General features: G+C 39.0%; 1 protein-coding gene across 13 annotated transcripts in view; it reads left to right on the top strand.

Annotated features, from left to right (window-relative positions):
• The window catches only part of SYNE1 (spectrin repeat containing nuclear envelope protein 1), a 496771-nt gene that overhangs the window by 403196 nt on the left and 68614 nt on the right, over nucleotides 1-24961 (top strand). For all 13 annotated transcript variants that reach the window (XM_027551881.1, XM_027551880.1, XM_027551874.1 and 10 more), the window contains 4 exons: nucleotides 3977-4102; nucleotides 7546-7701; nucleotides 19697-19855; nucleotides 22848-23014. In XM_027551881.1, coding sequence (XP_027407682.1) covers nucleotides 3977-4102; nucleotides 7546-7701; nucleotides 19697-19855; nucleotides 22848-23014 — 608 coding nt within the window. The remainder of the gene's footprint in view (nucleotides 1-3976; nucleotides 4103-7545; nucleotides 7702-19696; nucleotides 19856-22847; nucleotides 23015-24961) is intronic.

Genomic DNA, 24961 nt, shown 5'->3' with positions numbered 1-24961 from the left:
GCCAGAAGCCATGAGATAACTTTATAAATCCATACAAGAATGCAAAGAGCAGATTCCACTCCCTAATCTAAGACTCTAAAGTGGTTTTCGAGATTGATATCTCTTCTTTTATTGCAAGGGAAAAACTATCCAAGAAGACACTCTTGATTTGATCTTAGCTTATTCAAGCAAGTTGCTGTAAGATAAAATCTCCAGGAGGTATATTAAGCCTGTAGTTGGATACAGACAGCATGCTGATCATACAGAAAGTTTAGGGGAATGTAGATTTATCAGACCTCCCACAATGTGCTTTTCTCCCTCACTTTCCAATTCTTTGCATAAGACACAATTAAATCAGCAGTTGAATGAAGGTATGGGGCTCTAAACTCAGATAAACTCAAGTTAAAACCATAAGAAACGAGGTAGCCTGGCAAACTCAACCTCTCAAAGCCTCAGTTTCCTAATTTGTAGAGTGGGTATGATCACATCTCTTTCATAAGGTATTCTGAAGATTTAATGAAATAATGAAAGTGAATTATGTATCAAAATACTTGGTACATACTGAGTACTCAACAAATGATGGTAATTATTGTTGATATTATTAACATTTTGAAACCAAACATGACTAAATACCAAAGTTTAATATACATTGATAATCACCAGCACTTTAATGAGGTCATTTATTAAATTTGGCCTGTCTGTTTTTGGATCAAAGGTAATAATAATAAAGTTAATAAAACACATTTTGCTTTTTTTTCTCTGAATACTTAATGTTTGCACACTCATTTTTTTTTCTACTGAATCTTATTGAATAATATATTACCTTCTGTGCAGGAAGCAATGAATCAAAAATGCCACCCAACATATGTTAGAGAATCATTATTTGCACACACTGCAATTCATCAGTAATACAATATGCCTAATTCTTTTTTCTTCTTTTTTGGCTTTCAGGAAAGGATTAAAAACATTGTAAATCATTCTGTACAGAGCATGTTAATCATATATTTTTTCTTTATTTGTGATTGACTTTTGGACACATTTCTAAGACTGACTAAGATGAGATGTCTGAGTCATTTCATTTGCTTTGTCTGTTATTCGTTGGCATATAAAATATCTGCTTTGATAAATGTTTGCAGACCATAACATTTAGTTACTTCCTTGTAATTCATTTAGTAAAACTCTTGGTTATAGCTTTAGAATCTAATCCATCTTTGGAAAGGGGAATCCCTATTCTCTTGTTAAAGTTGTATTTTTTATTTTTGGATCATACATTAGATCCTGTTTGCCTGAGAAGGAATTTATGGGGCTGAATTCTAATGTTTATACAGTCTCATTTTACTGTATCTTTTCACCACAGCCATGATGCTTACCTATTTTCGCTTTTAACTGAATGCTGAGTAAATACGCCAGAAACACAGTCATCATAGCTCTATGCCTGTGTGTTAACCACCTTCACAATTACCTCTTAATTCCGTTATAAAGGATAAAAGCTGACCTTTTCTCTTTTTAGATCAGTGAACATTCCTTGCCCACATGTTGAGAGATTTCAGCGTGTGAGATGATTTAATTGAGAATGTTGTTCAGCTTAAGCAGAAAGAGAGTCTGTTATCTGCCCTAACTGTGTTTAGCATTGATGAACAAAGCATAGCCTGGGAACACCAAGATATTTTAATAAAGGGGAATTGGAACAATTCTGTCCAAAAACAGACAGCTGGGACTTTTGGGTTTTGTTTTTGTTCTTTCTGGTGAATGGGAAGAAGGAATGTGGTTATATACTCTAGGAAGTTCCCTGAAGGAATTTTTTTTTTAAAAAATGAAAAGTTTGGGCCAAACTGTCAGTTCATTTAGAAACCAAAAGACATTATGAGCAAGGAGGTAAGGTGGCCATTATGTCTCAAAGAAGAGAGTTGAAATAGCAACTGTGTGTTGCTGTGGTGAAAATAAGGCATCAGGAGAAAAGATAGAAAGAACTCAGACAGGAAGAGACTGGTGATGAAAGATAGTCCAAAGAATAATGTGAAGAGAAATGTAGCAGGATTTGGCACTAGGCTGATGACTAAAAACAACTCAAGTTGTCTCTGCTGCTGCTGCTGCTAAGTCACTTCAGTCATGTCCGACTCTGTGTGACCCCATAGACGGCAGCCCACCAGGCTCTGCCGTCCATGGGATTCTCCAGGCAAGAACATTGGAGTGGGTTGCCATTTCCTTCTCCAATGCATGAAAGTGAAAAGTGAAAGTGAAGTCACTCAGTTGTATCCGACTCTTAGCGACCCCAAGGACTGCAGCCTACCAGGCTCCTCTGTCCATGGGATTTTCCAGGCAAGAGTACTGGAGTGCGGTGCCATTGCCTTCTCTGGAACTCAGTAATTTAAGTTGTGGGAGAGGGAGGGAAGGCCAGGAGTGTAGAGTATCAGACAAACTGAAGGAGATTTGTTGAGTTGAATTTAATTGGCACAGAGACCCCAGATGTGGGCTATTTGTAGATAGGGTGCTGTAAAGAATCAGGTCTCCATCATGGTTGCTCTCTCTCTCTTTTTTTTTACTTTTTTGTTTTCTTTTACTCTCCTTTTTTTTAATTACCCAAGAAGTCATGTGTCTGAAAAAAAATTCAGGTAAGAACTGAAGTACAGAGAGTAAAAAAAAATTAAATTTTCCCTACGTGACACTACCACTCAAATCCAAATCCTAGTATCTTTCCTAGAGGTAACCTTTGTTACCTTTGGTGTGTAGTATTTTGAAACACAACCACAGCATGTATGCTTTCTTTTGTCAGCACCTAGGAGAAGGCAATGGCACCCCACTCCAGTACCCTTGCCTGGAAAATCCCAAGGACGGGGGAGCCTGGTAGGCTGCAGTCCATGGGGTCGCTAAGAGTCGGACACGACTGAGCGACTTCACTTTCACTTTTCACTTTCATGCATTGGAGAAGGAAATGGCAACCCACTCCAGTATTCTTGCCTGGAGAATCCCAGGGACGGGGCAGCCTGGTGGGCTGCCGTTTATGGGGTCACATAGAGTCGGACACGACTGACGTGACTTAGCAGCAGCAGCAACAGTAATCTACCACATTCCTTACCGCCAAGTTCTTACCTGTTTTTTTTTTTTAATTAATTAATTTATTTAGTTTCTCTGGGTCTTAGTTGCTAGATCTTCAATCTTTGTTACAGCATGTGGATATTTAGCTGTGGCATGCAAGATCTAGTTCCTGACCAGGAATCAAACCTGGGCCCCTTGCATTGGGAGCATAGAGTCTTATCCCCTAGACTACCAGGGAAGTCCCAATACTCTACCTCTTTACCTGTTACATTCTCCTTCAGAGTACTGATGCGTACTGACATATAAGGTGTACATTTAAAATTGTTGAATTCAAAAAAAAATAAAAAATAAAATTGTTGAATTCTCTGTCTTGGTCTACTTTTTTGCTTTAGTTCATACTGTTTATGTATTGAATTGAATCAGAGCCAGGTTTATATTACCTTTACATTTCATATCACTTCTCTTACCTAATATGTATTTTCACCCTGAAAGAGATTCCATATCCTCTTTTCTACCCCTTATAGTGTGTTGAGATAATAGAGACATGAGTGCAGTTATGGGTGGGCTTAGGAGAGAGGCAAAGTAGTGTGTTTATACTCTTACCTCCGTAGACAGATTTGGATGCAAAAACATTTTCGAAAACTGATAATATTCTGTTTTTGTCCTTGACATCTCGACACCTCTTGTTCCCTTGCATTCTCCCACAGTTTTTGAGAGTTTGTGTTATTTCAGTTTTTGTAAGGAACACTGAGACATAACGCCTCACCTGCTTGAAGCCACGCAGATAATGAGAAAAGTTTAGAACTCAGCTCTTCTGTTATTGATGCCCATGGCTATGGATGTGGACGCCTTTGCAGTACTCATCAGTGTAACTTTAATCCATTGTCTGGGAGTTGAGAAGAGAGTTTTTCTTGTTTCCTAACTTCTTATTCCTTAAAATTTCTTTCTCTGGCCATTCTAGGACTGGGAAAAGTGTGAGAACGGAATAGCTGATTCTCTGGAGAAACTACGAACTTTCAAAAAGAGGCTTTCCCAGCCTCTCCCAGATCATCATGAAGAGCTCCATGCGGAGCAGATGTGCTGCAAGGTAAACCACTGGACTAAGCTTTTAACTGTCACCTACCTGTGCTTCTGGGCTTCCCTGGTGGCTCAGATGTTAAAGCATCTGCCTGCAATGCAGGAGACCAGGGTTCGATCCCTGATTTGGGAAGATGCCTTGGAGAAGCAAATGGCTACCCACTCCAGTATTCTTGCCTTGAGGGTTCCATGGACAGAGCCTGGCAGGCTATGATCCATGGGGCCACAAAGAGTTAGACACAACTGAGTGACTAACACTTCCACTTTCTTGTGCTTCTAGTGTGATGCCTTTGAAAGCATAATTCAGTTGAGCTTCTGTAATGGTCTACCTGTAGGTGCAAGTTTCTGGTATCTTGCATTAGGGCAGACAACTCTGGTGAAACTTGCTTATTGATTTATTGCAGTTGATGAAATTATAGACTAGTTTATGGATTACCATGAGTGAGTCAATGAAAATGTAAAACACAACATTAAAAGACAGTTAAAACATAGATTAAGAGCAATAAAGACAATCCTTCTAAACCGTCCACACTGGACAGTCATTCAGCAGAAGAGTCTAGTTCACATGTAGAAGAGTGAGGCTCAGCGACATGGAAATTCTGTAGACTGCGGTCCTTGGAGAAACACAACCTGCCCTCTAGGCTCTTTTCTGTTAGAAAAACCAGGAACTATATTAGCTGATTTCACTTACTGCATTGAGTCACACAGTCCTTTGTATCTTCAGGGCCCTATCAATTTAGAGATTGTGATCAACACCTCAAATGGCACTTGGAAGCCAATCAGTAGCTAAAACAGGCTGCTCCCTGCATGGGGCGCTCAGTGAGACCAACATGATTTAGCGTCTGTAGGATTTGTTCCATTCACTCCTGAGTAGCTAAGTCAAGTGCCAAGACAGCAGTTCTCTGCTGAGCAATATGCAGATCAAAATAAAGTTATCTTTAAAGATGCTTTTTCCCTCCAATGAAACATGTCCTCATGTTCTCCAAGTCATTTGTAAATTACTGCACTGGAGTGACTTTGTTTAAAACTTCACACAGATATAAATGATTTAGATTTTGATCAGAAGTTCTCTGTTTCACTTTGTCTAAGAAGTCAGAAGCCTTTAAGAAAGATTAATTAAAAAAAAAAAAAAAAGATTTCTTTTTGGCTGCACCAGATCTTAGTTGCAGCACACAGGATCTCTAGTTGAGGCATGTAGAATCTAGTTCCCTGACCAGGGATCGAACCCAGGTCCCCTGCTTTGAGAGCTCAGAGTCTTAGCCACTGGAGCACCAGGGAGGTCCCAAGAAAGATTAATTTTTAGAGAAGTCCAGAAATCATTAAAAGAGTAGATATAAGAATTTTTCTTCAGTATTAAAATGTGAAGATGATCTTTGAAACTGAAAAGAGGCAGATTTAGGAAAAAGAAAGGTAGTGTACTTTATGTCATGGATGATAAGGGAGTGAAATATTATCTAGAGATGTAAAGTCAGTACTATGCAAAGATTAAAAATATTTAAGTCTTTGACTGTGAATCTATGACAAATGATTAAAGAAAACTTTCAAGAGGCAGGAATGGGCGTTTAGTGGGCCCCTGTGTGCCCATAGCTGGCCAGTGTTATCTCCATTGGCGTGAACGCAAGCTCCTAAGGACAGTCTGTCATTTCCCTTCTGCAGATGTGGAAAACGAAGCAGCTAGAAATTTAATAACTTTTCAAAGTTGGTAATTATCAGAGTTTCCTGAATCCAAAGGCTATATTTTTATCACACAAACATCTAAAATGGAGTCCGTGAGTCTGTGATAGTTGGGCCCTGGTGCTGGTGTTTCTTTTTTAAACCCATACACCCAATCTGATATTTGAGTTTGGGGTGGAGTTGGAAATTGGTATAAAAAGAAGAAAATCTTTACAGTGATATGGCAGTTTAATATGACTACAGATATAAACAGAAATGCTGCATATTTAATACTCCCGGATGGTTTGGTCTTTCACCCAAACACTGTTACCATGGGACCTTGTGTCCCAAAATACACAGCAGTTACAAACATGCCCTGCTATTAAGTTTGGAGATTAGAAGGATGCATTTCGGTCCAGCTTCCTGCTACTCTCTCCCCCAAACCACCTTAGCAGCAAAACAAAGCAATTACCTAGAAAATTCTGGCTAAAACCTAGTTTGCTTAAATTGCCTGAGAAGTTAGCCTCAGACTGTCGTTAATTGCCTTTGCCTTTGGAAACTTGTCTCCTGTTTAATGAGACAAAAGAGAAGGTAAAAGCCATGTGAAATATTCTATTCATGAACAAAATTAGCTGGAATCTAAAAACATCAACAGCTGGCAAAAAGCAAGAGCTATACAAATTTTAAAACTAGTCATCTGTTCAAAGCATTGCAAAAACTGTTGAAAAAACTTTCAAATATTATTATATGGATTTTTTTTTCCTGAAATTGTTCCCCGAAAGGACAAAATACGTATTTTACCAGTAGCTGAATGATCTCTTTTCTTCTGCAGTAAACATATTCAGCCCATTATTTTAAATCAAGTAATACCAGCAATACATCTTTTTAGCTACAATGTATCAATAAGTCTGTAGCAATTGATAGTGTTTGAAGATGAGAGTTAAATCTAGTAGTTTGGATTTTTAAAAAGTATTTCACAAACATGATCCGTCACTTGAGACAAAGGTAAAGGATTTTATTAAGCTGATTTAAAAATAAGTTAGATCACGATACTGGATGCTTGGGGCTGGTGCACTGGGACGACCCAGAGGGATGGTATGGGGAGGGAGGAGGGAGGAGGGTTCAGGATGGGGAACACATGTATACCTGTGGTGGATTCATTTCGATATTTGGCAAAACCAATACAATATTGTAAAGTTTAAAAATAAAAAAAAAAAATAAGTAAGATCAATATGGTGATGAAACTTGAACTAGGAAAGACAATCAGAAGTGGTCAGTGAAGTGGAAAATAGATCTCCATTTCCAGTTAGGAAAGATTCTGCAAGCAACCTGGTACTATATCAGAAGAACCTGGCAAATTATCAGATTATGTAGGAAGAAAAGTGTTGAGTTGGCCAAAAAGTTCATTCAGGTTTTTTCATAACATCTGATGGAAAAACCTGAATGAACTTTTTGACCAACCCAATAGATAAACAGTTTGGGTGTTCAAATAGAATGGAATGGAAAGGCAGTGACATCAAGTGCCAGTGACAAGTCACTTTCATTGTGTCCAACTCTTTGCAACCCTATGGACTGTAGCCTGCCAGACTTCTCTGTCCCTGGGATTCTCCAGGCAAGAGTACAGGGTTGATGTGCCCTCCTCCAGGGGATCAAACCCAAGCCTCATATCTGCTGCATTCCCAGATGCCACCTGGAAGCCCAGAGACATTAAGAGGGATTTCAAATACACTTGAGAAATTGGTGATGATAGATGCCCATGAGTATTCAAGTTTTGTGCTTTTCTTTAAAAAAAAAATCTAGGAATTGGAAAACACAGTTGGGAGCTGGACAGATGACTTGGCACAGCTGACACTGCTGAAGAAGGCTCTCTGTGCTTACATCAGTGCAGATGATATCTCCATCCTTAACGAACGCATGGAGCTTCTGCAGAGGCAGTGGGAAGAACTATGCCACCAGGTGAGACAAACTCTAGACACTCAGCATCCGCTCAGAAAGGCTGCAAACTAGAAGATGGTTTGAAATGTCTGTGGCTGTGTCCACATTTGGACCCGTCCCACTTGGACAGAGGAAAACTCTGGGCTTATTATGACAATGCTTCAAATTTAGACAATTATATCTTAACACTCTATTTTAAATGTATCCAAACTGGATTCTCTTGCTCTTTCTTTTACTGGCTGTCAAAATATTTTGAAAAGGAAGTACAGTTATGTGGTACATGGATGTGGTTTTGCTAGGTAGGTATTGGTGGTCCCTTTCATACTTACAACAGGTAAAAAAGCATGGTTTTATTTGCAGTTTTAGCTGATGCTATGAGTGGTTTGTATGTGTATGCATGCTCAGTCACTTCAGTCGTGTCCAACTCTTTGCAACCCCATGGATCGTGGTCCACCAGCCTCCTCTGTCCATGGGATTTTCCTGGCAAGAATACTGGAGTGGGTTTCCAGTATTGCCTCCAATATTGCCTTCTCCAGGCAATATTCCTGACCCAGAGATCAAACCCATATCTCCTGCATACAGGAAGGTTCTTTACTGCTGAGCAACTGGAGAAGCTCGGTTTTGTACATTTAACATTGGAAACAGTGTCAGACTTTATTTTGGGGGGCTCCAAAATCACTGCCGATGGTGACTGCAGCCATGAAATTAAAAGACGCTCACTCCTTGGAAGGAAAGTTATGACCAACCTAGATAGCATGTTCAAAAGCAGAGACATTACTTTGCCAACAAAGGTCCGTCTAGTCAAGGCTATGGTTTTTCCTGTGGTCATGTATGGATGTGAGAGTTGGACTGTGAAGAAGGCTGAGTGCCAAAGAATTGATGCTTTTGAACTGTGGTGTTGGAAAAGACTCTTGAGAGTCCCTTGGACTGCAAGGAGATCCAACCAGTCCATTCTGAAGGAGATCAGCCCTGGGATTTCTTTGGAAGGAATGATGCTAAAGCTGAAACTCCAGTACTTTGGCCACCTCATGTGAAGGGTTGACTCATTGGAAAAGACTCTGATGCTAGGAGGGATTGGGGGCAGGAGGAGAAGGGGACGACAGAGGATGAGATGGCTGGATGGCATCACTGACTCGATGGACGTGAGTCTGAGTGAACTCCAGGAGTTGGTGATAGACAGGGAGGCCTGGCGTGCTGCGATTCATGGGGTCGCAGAGTCGGACACGACTGAGCGACTGATCTGATCTGATCTGATTGCTCCTGATTTATGATAGTTGTTTCCTCACAATTCATGGGTATATGACATTTTTAGCCATACTTGACTCATTTAGTAAGTGCATTCAAAGTGCATGCAGGGTAAGTTACTTAAGTTGTGTCCAACTCTTTGCAACCCTATGGACTGTAGTTTACCAGGCTCCTCTGTCCATGGAGTTCTCCAGGCAAGAACACTGCAGTGGGCTGCCATGCCCTCCTCCAGCGGATCTTCCTGACCCAGGGATCGAACCTGCATGTTCTACATCATCTGCATTGACAAGCGGGTTCTTTCCCACTAGTGCCCCTGGGAAGCCCACATTCTGTGTGCACAATACCTTAAAAGAGATCCCAGAATGGGTTTTGGTTTGGAAATGAAAGAGAAAGATTGGTGGAGTGACAAGGAGTGGACACTCAAGGCAAATAGGAATAATAGAGCCCATAAGTGAAGAATGGCTCTGACTTACGGCCTTGAGGTCATACATTTCAGGGAGTGGGAACCATGTCTGTAGGGTTCCTTACTGCACCTTCATTGCCTTGCCTGGCACAAAATAGGTTATGATGCATATTTGTTAAACGAATCAGTCACATTAATTATTGAGAATTTCACAAGCTAGAGTAGATGTCCCTACTGTGTAGTTTATCATTGAGCTGAGACTAAAATCCGTTAAAAAGAACTTATACAGTGAAGAGGAAAACCAGGTATAAGTAACACAATATACAAAAGTGTAAGCAAACTAAGGACAGTGTGGATCGCAGAGAATAAAGGAAGTCCTTATTGAACTGAATAAATCTTGAATTGAGTGCTGAGATCCGAGTGGAAAAGACGGCTTGGTGTAGGGGGAAAAGTGGAGGTGTTAGACAAGTTTGGGGCTTGAAAAAGGTACAGGAATAGAGCAGAAAGAGAACCTGCTGTATTCCAACACTCCTGGCTGGAGAGAAGTAGCTGTGGGAAGGATGAACTGGAGAAAAATTCTGGAGCACACTTGGCAAATGCACACGCGCACACGTGTGTGTGAGTGTATGTGCTTTTAAAAGAAAGAATTGTAAGAGATGATTATCGTTAAGCATGTCAATGATTTGCATTCAAAATTCATTTAGTCACTTTTCCCAGGGTTGTACATTCTCATTGAACCCAGTGAGGAACTTAAATGGAGTGTGTTGATATTCGTCACACTTTATTCTTTTTTGAGTTTTCAATCCAGAATCTATACCATCTAGTAAATTAGTGTATACTTTTTAATGTAAAGATTGTATCATAGCATATATAAATAAAAGATATTTGGTGGATATAGTCATTCGAGAATGATCACAGCAATGTTAAGTTACCCTTGTGAGCTTTATTCATCCATTTTTCTTAAAACTGAGACAAGTCTAGCACTGCTTGCTGACTCAGTACTTTTTAGTAGATCATGTGAAATGAATTAGACTAGATCCATTTCTCTAGCTATTTGAGGTCTGTGAAGCTTTCAGAGAGAGAACACTTTAAATATCGGCTCCCATCACCTTGCCAAACCTACCATGAAATCCTCTACCCCAAGATCTTGCTCAGGCCATTCTTCTTGCCTAAACTTCCTGCCTAGAGTATTCATTCCTTCTTTTTTGATTTTCTAATCTATCCTCTTCTTTTGAATTCCAACACTCCTGTGATGCCACTGTTTGAGATGCTGAGACCTCTGTCTTTTCTCTGAACTCCCAACTACCTTTTCATCTATGCCATCGTGTGACAGCACACTGTTCCTTTGTTCCTCCCTTCTTCTCATTTTCTTTTTATGTTTGAAATTTGATTTGAAGACTCTGAAGCTCTTGAGGACAAACCTTTTCTTTGCATCTCCAGTACCTAGAACAGCTGAGTGTTCATTTATACTGTTGATTATCAGGATAGGATTTTAGGACATTTATTTTATTTCTTACGTTCCTCTAAATGTAGAATAATGACAAGGTTTCTGAATATTTTGGAGGGTGCGAAGATTATGAGTATGTAATACTTCTTGGCTTAGGAAGACCAGTACTATGTAGGAAAACCATCATGTATAGAGGATGCTCACTTCCAGTTACAAGCTGAGCAAGTTCCAGGGATTTAATGTCCAGCACGGGGACTATAGTCAACAGACCAGATTATATACTTTAAAGTTGCTAGCAGAGTATATCTTAAGTGTTCTCGGTTCAGTTCAGTTCAGTCGCTTAGTTGTTTCCAACTCTTTGCGACCCCATGAACCGCAGCATGCCAGGCCTCCCTGTCCATCACCAACTCCCGGAGTCTACCCAAACCCATGTCTATTGAGTCGGTGATGCCATCCAACCATCTTATCCTCTGTCATCCCCTTCTCTTCCTGCCTTCAATCTTTCCCAGCATCAGGGTCTTTTCAAATGAGTCAGCTCTTTGCATCAGGTGGCCAAAGTATTGGAGTTTCAGCTTCAACATCAGTCCTTCCAATGAATATTCAGACTGATTTCCTTTAAGATTTATATAATCTTAAAACATAAAACATAAAAGTTAGGTTGTAAAATTAACTTAACATAAAAGTTATGTTGTAAAATTACTCAGCAGACTTACATATAGCTAGGCAACAGTCTGTTTAAAAATACATTTTGAAAGTGCCTGTTGATCATATAACATTCTGTGAAGAGACTAATACCTTGCACCTGTGAGTAGACTAAGACAAGTAAAAAAAAAAAAGAGGAAGCAGAAACAGTGTTTCTAGAAACCTTCTATATTGAACATCTTAAGGCCTGAAGCTGAAGCATGCCCTTCTCACATTGCTTCAGTCTAAAGAGTCCCTTGTAGCTCAGTCAATAAAGTGTCTACTTGCAATGCAGGAGACCCAGGTTTGATTCTTGGGTTGGGAAGATCCCCTGGAGAAGGAAATGGCTACCCACTCCAGTATTCTTGCCTGGAGAATCCCATGGACAGAGGAGTCTGGCAGCCTAGAGTCTATGGGTTTGCAAGAATCAGACACGACTGAGTGGCTGAGCACAGCACACAAACAATTAAATCAGCAAAAGTTTAGTCATGTGTATTCATACCAAAGTTGCCAGGATATAGCCGGAAGGAGAAGTGTAGACCAGTTACTACTTCTTGAGTTAGTATTTCCGGAGAACTTCTGTCAAGCATGCAACCACAAAAGGAAATGAGTTTGTGCCTATGTCTCACTTTAAAAAGTTAAAAACTTAAGTGAAGCAAGGCATAATCCCCTTGTTAAAGACCAAGTAGTGTGTTCACATTCCAATGAAAGCAACTGGTGAGAAGTACGATCTGACTGGGGCTCCAGACGAGGAGGAGAGGGCCGCCCTGTGCGTGACCACTGCAGAGTTGAGGTAACGGAAAAGTGTCCTGCCTTCAAGTAGAGCCCCGGAAAGGACTCTTGTGCCTGTGGATAGTCATGGCTTCTGTTTGCTTTCATTCCTGCCTTGGTTTGTAGAGCTGTGTGTAATTCCAGCTGAGATTTAAATATATCATCATTGTCATTGCTTGGTGTTCTTTCAGATTGTCATGGTAAAAATATCTGAAGCAGAAGAGGATGTGTTTCCTGTTAGCTGCCTCCCGCTCTGGAGGTTTTAGCTGGTGTTTGTCAGCTGTTGGCAGTGCAATGCGTTTAAACCCTTGAGAAAACACAAATATGTGCTAAACTGATAAATAAGTTGAGGGCTTCCACTGAGCTCAAAGGAAAAACCAAAAGGAAAATGCTGTCCCCATTATTAATGTAAATCTTTTGAAAAGCTTTTGGCACCAGTTTGTAACCAGTGTTTATGGCCTACCTGTTCCTTCTTTCAACTGCTATTCTGTCTAAGCAAGTAAAATGAAAATAACACTTGCATGGTGTGTGAAAAAACTAGAAACATGTATTCAAGCTGCTTCATGAATACATGCATGTCAAAGAGAAAAAAGTGTTAAAACGCAAATTTCGTATATAGTTGTACTACTAGTAGTAACAGTAGTTAAGTAGACTTAACTTTTGTTGGGCTTCTCTGAGGGCTCACGTGGTAAAGTATCCACCTGCAGTGCAGGAGACACTGGAGACTTGGGTTCAATCCCAGGATTGGGAAGATCCCCCAGAGGAGGGCATGGCAACCTACTCTAGTATTCTTGCTCGGAAAATCTCATGGACAGAGGAGCTTGGTGGTCTATGATCCATGGTGTTGCAAAGAATTGGACACGACTGAAGTGACTGAGCATTTAACTTTTGTTAGCTCTTTAAGATCTACTGGTCACTTTCTTGAATTATTTTCTTCTTTGAAGAATAGATTCTATTATGAGCCTCCAGTGTTCCAGTACATAAGACATTTCATATAGCAGACACATGTTTACTGCAAACCATAGACATTTAGTGAAATTTGGGACAAATGGAAGATTAATTTACAAACAGTGAAAATAAAGCTTAAGAAAGATGAATAATCTTGCCCTGGTCATAATCTGTAGTAAGTGATAGAGATTGTTTTTGAATCTCATCTGCCTCTGGTATTTGATCATAACATTATATTGCAACATGTATCAAAAACTCAAGCTTTACTGGTCAACGTGGCCCTCAAATGTGTCTAACCTCCTCTCTCCCTGTCTCTGAAAAGAGGGTAGGTATTATCCTCTTTTAACCTAATAGCTACCTCTCAAAGAGGTAGATAATATTTTCTGTTGTGTGATTGTCTTCCCTGAAGTGTTGTTGCTAAAAGCCCTAGAATTTATTCTTGCCCATGGCCAGGATATGAGGGAAGACTCAGAGGCACTACACATAGCAGAGCTACACATCGTCTGAAGTCTGAAGGGCAGGGATTTCTAACTTTGTATGGAAAACAGTTCCTTTGGGCATTTTCAACTATGAAAATATAGTTTCCGCTTGGATAGCAGTCAAAGCAAAAATTGTAATATTAGTATGATTCTGATATTCTGTGAATGAAAAAGAAAGTTATATACATCAGAAAGTTCAAAATCTTAGCATTCCAGCAGATGGAAATACACTCTGCTGTCAGAGGTTGAGAGGAAAATGGTGCTGGAGGAATCGTGCTCTTCAGGACTGTCTTGGTAGAACTTGATATAGGTGAAATTTGTGTCTAAAACTTTTAATCTGTGTTTTCTTTTTTCCATTCCCATCAATACCCACAACAAGTAAATGCACTGTTGTTCTGCCTTGAGGAAAAATTAATGGTAAACTGAATTATACCAATGGGGAAATACTTAATAGATTCATACGTGTTACCTCTACCCAGAGAAATTTTTATTTTAAAATATCATGTTAACTCAAAAGAGTGAATTTCTAATGGTAACATTTCAAAAATTATGGCAGGTTGTGGGGTTTGCTCTCTAGGCAGATCACTAAGCTGGACCTGGCATGAATATCCTGGGCTTATAGTCTAATTTCCAACTTTTTTTTTTTTTTTTTGAGAAAACTTCTTCAGTATCTTTGTTCAACTGTTTTTTAAATGGAAATATAGTTAATTTACAGTGTTGTGTTAGTTTCAGGTTTTCAGGACAGTGATTCAGAATATGTGTGTGTGTGTGTATGTGTGTGTGTTTGTGTGTATATAATTTTCAGATTATTTTCCATTATCAGTTATTATAAGATTGAATATAGTTCTGTGTGCTATACAGTAGGGCATTGTCAGTTATCTATTTTATATATAGTAGTGTTTATATGTTAGTTCCCTGCCCTCAGTCACTGTTTCCTTTGGTAACCATAAGTTTGTTTTCTATGTCTGTTAATCTACTTTTGTTCTGTAAATAAAATCATTTATGTTATTTTTTTTTTAGATTCCACATATAAGTGGTATCATATAATATTTTCCTTTCTGTGACTTACTTCACTTAATATGATAATCTCTAAACCCATTCATGTTACTTCAAAGTCATTATTTGATTATCTTTTATGGCTAAGAATAATTCATCTGTTGATGAACACTTAGGTTGCTTCTATGTCTTGGCTATTCTAAATAGTGCTGCTTTGGACATAGGGGTACATTTATCTTTTCGAATTACATCTATGCCCAGAAGTAGAGTTGCAGGATCATACAGCAACTCGGTTTTTAGTTTTGAAAGAATCTCCATACTGTTCTCCATAGTGGCTACACCAATTTACATTCCCATCAGCAGTGTAGGAAGGATCCTTTTCCATACTTTCTCTAGCATTTATTATTTGTGGACTTTTTGATGATAGTCATTCTGACAAGTATGAGTTGTTACCTCATTGCAGTTTTAATTTGCCTTTCTCTAACAATTAGTGATATGGAACATTTTTCATATGCCTGTCAGTCATCTGTATGTCTTCTGTAGAGAAATGTCTATTTAGATCTTCTGCTCATTTGTTGATTGAGTTTCTTTCTTTCTTTTTTTTTTTTTTAATTGAGCTGTGTGAGCTGGTCGTATATTTTGGAAATGAATCCCTTGTCAGTTGCCTTGTTTACAAATATTTTCTTCTGTTCTGTAGGTTGCCTTTTCATTTTGTTTATGGTTTTCTTTGCTGTGCAAAAGCTCTTAAGTTTAGTTAGGTCCCATTTGTTTATTTTTGTTTTTATTTCCATTACTCTATGAGATGGATCAAAAAAAATATTGCTGGAATTTATGTCAGTAAGTGTTCCACCTGTGTTTTCCTCCAGGTGTTTTTATAGTATTTAGTTTTACATTTAGGTCTTTAATCCATTTTGAGTTGATTTTTGTAGACAGTGTTAGAGAATGTTCTAATTTCATTCCATGTAGCTGCCCAATTTTCCCATCAACATTTATTGAAAAACTGTCTTTTCTCTACTGTATATTCTTGCCTCCTCTGTTGTAGATTAATTGGCCATAGGTGCATGGGTTTATTTCTGGGCTTTCATTGAACCATGTGCCTGTTTTTGTGCCAGTACCATACTGTTTTCATTACTGTAGCTTTGTAGTATAGTCTGAAGTCAGACGGCCTGATTCTTTCAGCTTTGTTTTTGTTTCTCAAGATTTCTTTGACTGTTCAGTCTTTTGTGTTTCCATACAAATTTTGAAATTTTTTGTTCCTGCCATTGGTGATTTGATACAGATTACATTGACTCTGTCAATTGTGTTGGATAGTATGGTGATTTTAACAATATTGATTCTTCCAATCCAAGAACACAGTATTTTTTTTGCATCTCTTCGTATAGTCTTCAATCTCCATCAGCATCTTACAATTTTCAGAGTACAGATCTTTTGCTTCCTTATGAAGGTTTATTCCTAGGTATTTTATTCTTTTTCATGTGATTAGCTCCCATTCTTTTCTAAGAGACAGAATCACAGAGATTTGGGGCTGTAAGGAACCTTGAATATTATTTACCTAATCAATAACAGAGCCAGCCCTCACAGAATTGCTAACTAGGAAGTGTGTAACACTTTAGAAATATTTTCACATTCATTTGAAAAAGAAAATTCATTAAATGATCATTGAAAAGTAAAATAAATCTATGGAAAAATGGCATATAGGTATTAAAGCAAAATGTAGCAAAATGTGAACAGTTTTAGTCTACGGAGTATGTCATAGCTGTTTACCACACAATTCCTTCAACTTTTCTGTATGTCTGATGTTTTTCATAATAAAATGTTACTGTAAAAGGAAAATTGAGAGGTAAGTGTTTAATGCAGTGAGATGAATGGCAGAAGTCTAGCATTATCAACTTGACTGTACGGAATGTCTGCAAAAGTGGATCATCTTCTTGCCACTCAAATAACATTGTATTTTACTAACATGCAGTTTAACTCAACTAGAAGCATTCCATAGTATCTTAGCCAGTACTGCAAAGACAAGAGTATTATGAAGTCAGAAAAGTTTAGAATTCTCAAAAGGATCATTCTAGTCCTAGAAATAAGAAAATAAATCCATTGTATCTACAATGCATAAGGAACAAAAAAAAGTCAGTAATAAAAAAAAAAATTAAGAAATGGGCATGGAATTTGACCAGACAGTTCTCCAAAGAAGTCATACAAATGGTCAAGAATATGAAAAGATTCTCCATATCATTAGCCTTCAGGGAAATGCAAATCAAAACCACAGTGAAATATCACTTTATATCCACTAGGATGCCTGTAATCCAAAAGACAGATAATAACAGATATTGGTGAGGATGTGAAGAAATTGGAGCCCTACTGAGAGTGGGAATATAAAATGGTGTAGGCATTTAGAAAACAATCTGTGGTGTTACTGTACAACTCAGCAAGTCTACTTCTGGGTATACACCCCCAAAGAAATGAAATTTATGTCCAGACAAACACTTGCACTCAAATGTTCATAGCAGTGTTATTCATAACAGCCCCAAAGCAGACACAACTCACATGTTCATTGGTAGATGAATTGAAAAATAAAATGTGCTATGTGCTGTGCTTTAGTCACTCAGTCGTGTCCAGCTCTTTGTGACACCATGGACTGTAGCCTGCCAGGCTCCTCTGTCCATGGAGATTCTCCAGACAAGAATACTGGAGTGGGTTGCCATGGCCTCCTCCAGGGGATCTTCCCAACCCATGGATCGAACCCAGGTCTCCTGCATTGCAGGCAGATTCTTTATCATCTGAGCAACAAGGGAATCCCCAAAAATGTGCTATCAGTTCAGTTCAGTTCAGTTCAGTCGCTCAGTCCTGTATGACTCTTAGCAACCCCATGAATCGCAGCACGCCAGGCCTCCCTGTCCATCACCAACCCCCGGAGTTCACCCAAATTCATGTCCATCGAGTTGGTAATGCCATCCAGCCATCTCATCCTCTGTCATCCCCTTCTCCTCCTGCCCTCAATCCGTCCCAGCATCAGAGCCTTTTCCAATGAGTCAACTCTTCGCGTGAGGTGGCCAAAGTACTGGAGTTTCAGCTTTAGCATCATTCCTTCCAAAGAACACCCAGGGCTGATCTCGTTTAGAATGGACTGGTTGGATCTCCTTGCAGTCCAAGGGACTCTCAAGAGTCTTCTCCAGCACCACAGTTCAAAAGCATCAATTCTTCGGCACTCAGCTTTCTTCACAGTCCAACTTTCACATCCATACATGACCACTGGAAGAACCAACCATAGCCTTGACTAGACAGACCTTTGTTGGCAAAGTAATGTCTCTGCTTTTGAATATGCTATCTAGGTTGGTCATAACTTTCCTTCCAAGGAATAAGCATCTTTTAATTTCATGGCTGCAGTCACCATCTGCAGTGATTTTGGAGCCCCCAAAAATAAAGTCTGACACTGTTTCCACTGTTTCCCCATCTATTTCCCATGAAGTGATGGGACCAGATGCCATGATCTTCATTTTCTGAATGTTGAGCTTGAAGCCAACTTTTTCACTCTCCTCTTTCACTTTCATCAAGAGGTTTTTAGTTCCTCTTCACTTTCTGCCATTAGGGTGGTGTCATCTGTATATCTGAGGTGATTGATATTTCTCCCGGCAATCTTGATTCCAGCTTGTGCTTCTTCCAGCCCAGCATTTCTCATGATGTACTCTGCATAGAAGTTAAATAAGCAGGGTGACAATATACAGCCTTGACGTACTCCTTTTCCTGTTTGGAACCAGTCTGTTGTTCCATGTCCAGTTCTAAGTATTGCTTCCTGACCTGCAAATAGGATTCTCAAGAGGTAGGTCAGGTGGTCTGGTATTCCCATCTCTTTCAAAATTCTCCACAGTTTTTTGTGATCCACAGTCAAAGGCTTTGGCATAGTCAAGAAAGCAGAAATAGATGTTTTTCTGGAACTCTCTTGCTTATTCGATGATCCAGCGGATGTTGGCAATTTGATCTCTGGTTCCTCTGCCTTTTCTAAAACCAGCTTGAACATCTGGAAGTTCATGGTTCACGTATTGCTGAAGCCTGGCTTGGAGAATTTTGAGCATTACTTTTCTAGTGTGTGAGATGAGTGCAATTGTGTGGTAGTTTGAGCGTTCTTTGGGATTGGAATGAAAACTGACCTTTTCCAGTCCTGTGGCCACTGCTGAGTTTTCCAAATTTGCTAGAAAGTAGATTAAGGTTGGGAGGAAGATGCTGGGGTAGGCAAGGGAGTGAGTTATGATGGGTACGGAGCGGGGCAGGGGCCAGGTGTTGTACTGATGACAATCTTACAACATTGATTGTGCTGGTAGTTGTAAAACTCTGTTAATAAATGAAAAAACCACTGAGTTGTACACTTTATAAACAGACAAATTGTATGGTGTGGAAATTACATCTCAGTAAGGCTGTTATATGAAAAAGAAACAAGGATACATAAATAAAAAAGAAAACCAGCAGAGATATAAAAGAATTTGCTCAAAGTAAAGTGATCAGGATAGAGCTGATCAGGAACTGAGCTCTCCCACTGTGTCCCTTGGTCCACCCTCTTTAGACACCTGACGCTCAACTTTCCTTCCTTCCTTTCTTCCCTATTTTTCTTTCTTTTCCCTTTTCCTTCCTTCTTTTGTCTTTTCTTTTTTTCCTGCCCATCCCCTTTCCCCTTTTCTTATTCTTTTCTTGTTTCTTGTTTATATATTTTTTTAGTTAAAGTACATTCAGTAATCCCGTATCATAGCTACAGAACCAACTATAGTGAGAAACTGGATTGTTCAGAACCTTTTATAAGAGAACGGGCATGTGGCTCTTGGGAGGGAAGTAGAGGATTCAGGGTCTCCCACTCATACTTAATAGCAAATCCTGGTTGTGAAACTCACTAGGCTAGAGCAGTGTCCTGGGCCTGAGCCTCCGGGAACAGTGGCCTAAAGAGATGCACGACCAGTGCTTGTCTTAGGCCACCCAACAAACTTTGTTTGCTTCTTCCCTCAGGCTATGAGTTCCACTCTGATTATCCTGTTGCGTTTTCTCCCACTTTGAACTTTTCAGCTCTCCTTAAGGCGACAGCAAGTAAGTGAGAGGCTGAACGAGTGGGCCGTCTTCAGTGAAAAGAACAAGGAGCTTTGCGAATGGCTGACTCAGATGGAAAGCAAGGTCTCTCAGAATGGAGACATTCTCATTGAAGAAATGATTGAGAAGCTCAGGAAGGTAACAGATGTGTGGCTACGTGTGTTTTACTCTTCTAGTGTTTAGGCGTTGGTACGAAGATGGCCTTACTCCTGGTTACTTTCCCGACAAAGGAGCACTCTGTTACAAACACTTCTTGACATAAAATTAATGTGCCTGGAAAGGCTTCTTTGACATATAAATTATATTGAATATTTTCAGTTTGTGATGAAATAGATTGTCTGCTGATAGATAACGCTCAGTTTTTGGATTTTATCTGCCTGTTCAGTAGGAATTATTTATGTGTATTAGTTTTCTTTGTTTTTAATCAGAGTATAATTGATTTATTGTTTGTTTTTAAAGAGGTAAAAATCACTAGAGAGGAACTAAAAGAAAAAATTCCTAGGATCCATTAAACTGGCATTTTCTCTATAAACCATGATTTATAGACAGTTACAGAAATGAGGACTTTTCTGGGCATTTTAGCTTCATATTAATTTCAAGGTATATATGATGATGAGAGTATATTTTTATGTTCAAATGCATCCAGAATGTTTTTAATGTCTATATAGGATTGGTCAGATTTAATAGCATTTTAAAAGGTTTTTGATGGTTCCAGTGGTGTTTCCACACTGCATTTGAACAATTAATCATTTAAATTTTATATTTCTCTTAAGCACATATTGCCATCTGAAATACAGTACATGTTCCTGATTTACTTGTTTGTTATCTGTCTACACTGGAAGCCCCAGTGGCCTGTAAGCTTTATGGGAACAGGAACTTCGTCAGTTTTGTTCACTGCTGTAGCTCCTGACTTCTCAGAAGTACTCAGCCATTATTTATTGAATAAATGGACAATAGCTTCACTCATTCTTAAAAAATATATAAATAAGTATTAGGAAAAATTCCCTTTGTCTATGAAGTTATTTATATTATATGTTGTCTTTCGGAATTGTATTTTTTTTTTCTCTATGGGTGTGCACAGGCACATATACAGAAAAACAAAAACTCTGAAGCCAAGATGTGATATTAATAACTTTATAGGTTTACACTTAAAAGTGCAAGTTCTAAGCATCAGCATTTCTATTGGATCCGAATAGCCCAATAGAACATCTTATGGAAAAACCCAAAAGAACTTTTTGATTAACCCAATGTATTTAATATTGTAAAGCTTTAAAATGTGGACTGAGACAATACATATTTCATTTAAGCATCTGTAACAGTTCTACCCTTTGCTGGTTTATGGGTGTCAGAGAACGTTCTATTAGACATGATTAATGTAATAGGTTTTATAGTGAAAGTTGCTATAGAATAAATTTTGACCAAGCGTATTTATACTCCAATTGATTTTATCATGAAATTTAAGATCCATGTTTTGGGGGGTATGGAAAAAACTGTCTCCTGAGCAAAATGCAAGCATAATTTAAAATTTAGAAAAACTGTACCTTGGCACACAGATGATTTTGTTATACTGTTTAGTAACCTTTAAAATATGGACTATACCATTTTGTATATATATATATAATTATGGACTCTAAAAACGTTTTCATGAGCTTGCACTATGTGGTGTCTCTTTTGTAAAGAAAAATAATAGTCTTGGTAATTTTTTCAACTTAGGATAAAGAAATTAATAAACAGACTGTAACTATTATGTGGGTACCTACTGGCCTTAACACTCAGCATTTTGCTTTAAAAACAACCTAGGCAGATTCTTTTACTATAAATACTGTTCTAGGGTTGGAGTAATTCCATTGAATTAAACGTTTCTCAGTAAAATAATCTCAAATTTGTAATGGCATATTGTAACTATTAATAAGCATTTATTTCATTGGTCTTTGACTCCCACAAGGTTGAAGTAACATAGAAAGGTGAGTGGGTGGGGTACTGAGTCTGAGGACAGCATTCAACCCTGAATAGAATGAAGTTTCACTGGCTCCTCCTGTTCTTTGGGGGCCCTTTTTACTGACTTGAAAAGGTAGCCCTGTTCCCAAGGTAATTTTAGAGCAATAGAAGGCTAAAATACCCATATCCTTATAATACCTGTGTTTGTATATTATTTTCATGAGAAAATATTTGCTGCCTGCCTAACAGAAGCTTAAACCAAAAATGAAAAAGTTGATTCTAAATTTTGGATGCTGTCACTATGGCAAGAAACTAAGAGGACCATTGGTCCAGAGGCTGGGGGGGAGGGAAGAGGGGACAGATAGGGGTCAAGAGGAGATGGCCTTTATCATCCCTTTAATCATACTGTTCAGTGGTCTATCTCAGTGACCTTACTGTAGACCGTACTGAGAGCCTGTCCTTCTTACCTAAAACAGTCTTTCGGAGGAGCTCCTATAGAAACTGGGTAAATGAGGGAGATTTGAGACCCATTGATCCTCTAAGACTAAAGGTCATTATTCTTGAGACTTATGTCAATGATTTATGGGTTGTAAAATCAGCATTTTACACTGTATAGAAGATAGCTCCTTAAAATGAAAGTAGTAATCTTTTAAAACATTCTGCCAAGTAACAATTGACATTCACACACACGGGCACACACACATATATATTTAGATATACATACATGCAGACACATCTTATAAGCCTCTTGGCAGTTAACGTGTAGGAGGATTGATTCTAAATAGAACATGTGGTTGGTGATTACAGCAGTAAGGTATAACTTCCCAGCATTGAAATTCTTCAAGTTTTGTCTTTTGTTTCTATGTATATACTTACATTTTTTTAATGCCTATTTTAAGTAAAAAGAAAGCCTCCCCCTGCCCCTTAAGAACATCTATTCCCTTTAAAAAGATCTATATAAAAATTCAATCTGGACTTTGCCTATGTACTGAAAATCTGGACTTTGCCTAAATACTGAAAATAGCAGGTACCATTAATTCCTGTGTACTAGGACTCATATTCACATAGTGTTCCCTATGCCCAAACTATTTCCAAGCCGTAGAAAACTGTAATTACCCTGTTTCTAGTAGAGCTAGGCTGAATACATCAAGAACATGCTTTCTGACCTCTGTGATTGCTATTTATTACACAGGATTATCAAGAGGAAATTGCAATTGCCCAAGAGAACAAAATACAGCTCCAGCAAATGGGAGAACGGCTGGCTCGAGCCAGCCATGAAAGCAAAGCGTCTGAGATTGAGTACAAGCTTGGCAAGATCAATGACCGGTGGCAGCACCTTCTGGACCTCATGGCAGCCAGGTAAAAAGGACCCCTGTCAACAGGACACATGTGCAGAATCTCAGCACATTCAGGCCACCTTCCATTGCAGCTGCAAGTCATCCGATAAATCTCTGCGTTCCTCATCCCACCACCTTAGTTCATGCTTGTCTCATAAATGTCACTTTCATTAACTTTAAAATTCCCCTTCTTGCTCATAAATTCAGTGGTGTTTTCATTTCACTAAAAGAGAGAAAGTCATATCCAAACAAAATCTGTCCCCGAGGGAAGAGTCTTTATTCTGAGGCTTCATAGTACTCAACTTCCTATAAGAAAGAGAGTGAAACTGCTGACAAGTATCTGTGGAGGGTGTGTTTGTCTGAAGTGGCAAAAAATATATATACATATATGTATTATATTGTATTATATTATACATACAGTGTGTATTTATATATTATATGTATTTATAAAATATATAAAATTATATTCCTACAATATTTCTTCTTAGTAAGATGTGGGAATGAAGCTAATTATTGTCACTTGCTTAGGTGTAAAAATAACCTGCTGCATTACTGTATTTTGTACTTAGCTTTAGTGATATCTGTAAGTGTCTGCTTCGTGTCTGAGAGGAATATTACATCAGTTTTTGTTGTGGAAATGTTACTGAAAGGACGAGGTGGGGTACAGCTGCTCACTGCTCAAAAGGCAATAAACAGGCCAGGTTGGTGAAGAGGAAAGTTTGCTTTATTTCAGATGCCGCCAACTTGGGGAGAGGGGTGGACATCTGTCCAAAGGCCAACTCCCCCCACCACCACCACACACACACATACACACACACAGCAACCGGGGGGCAAGAGCTTTTATAGACAGAAGGAGGGGGCTACATGCAGAAACAGCACAGTCAGCTCTGACAGTCATCTTCAGATTGGTCATCGGTGGTCTGACCAGTGTCATTTTGATTGTTTTAGGTACAGTTAATCTTCAGTTTCAAGGTCCATTTGTTCCCATTTCTTTGTGGCCAGTTCTCAGAATTGTGACAACTCATGTTCTGGGTACAGTCTGGTCATCATGTAGTTAACTTTTCCACCTGGTGTTTTGGTATCTATAAGACAGCTCACAGGATATGGCTCAGAATATTATCTATAGCCCTTGAGAAAGGACTAAAGGTCCTTGACTATGCTTAATGACCACATTATTATTATTTAGTCTCCTCTGAGTGTTTTCCTTTGTTTCTATATTTCTTACTTCTCTGATTAAACTTATTCTTTGACTAAGGTTTTCCAAAGACGAAAGGCAGGCAGAGGACATGGGTGGGAGGTGGGAGGTGGAAGGACCATAGGGTTCTGCTCCATTTCAGAAGGCAGAGTTCCGCTGCTGCTGCTAAGTCATTTCAGTCGTGTCCGACTCTGTGCAACCCCATAGACGGCAGCCCACCAGGCTCCCCCATCCCTGGGATTCTCCAGGCAAGAACACTGGAGTGGGTTGCCATTTCCTTCTCCAATGCGTGAAAAGTGAAAGTGAAGTCGCTCAGTCATGTCCGACTCTTCGTGACCCCATGGACTGCAGCCTACCAGGTTCCTCCGTCCATGGGATTTTCCAGGCAACCTCTTGAGTGGGGTGCCATTGCCTTCTCTGGAAGGCAGAGTGAGAGAAATATAAAAGTCCAAAAGAAAAAAAAAATCTGAGAAACTTTACTAGCAGTATAAAAATCTGATATGCCTGAATGAACTATTATGTTACTTGACATAAGGGTTATTTGTAAAGGGAAAAGCTGGATAGATGCTTGATTTGAAGTAAACTTTGCTTCGTGTGGGACTATAGCCTCCATGAGGGCAGGCGTCTTTGTCCGTTCTGTTCACTGGCTGTCACTAGCACCAAAAACAGTGCCTGAACACAGTTTGGACTCAGTAAATATTTGCAGCAATGTATGAATGAATATTTGAATGGACAGTCTTCTTTATAGCAGTTAGGAAAGTTAGAATGTCACAA

This window comes from Bos indicus x Bos taurus, chromosome 9, assembly GCF_003369695.1.
Source record: "Bos indicus x Bos taurus breed Angus x Brahman F1 hybrid chromosome 9, Bos_hybrid_MaternalHap_v2.0, whole genome shotgun sequence".
Lineage (NCBI taxonomy): Eukaryota > Metazoa > Chordata > Mammalia > Artiodactyla > Bovidae > Bos > Bos indicus x Bos taurus.
Note: the sequence above shows the minus strand (reverse complement) of the source record. Positions and strands in the feature narration are given on the sequence as shown.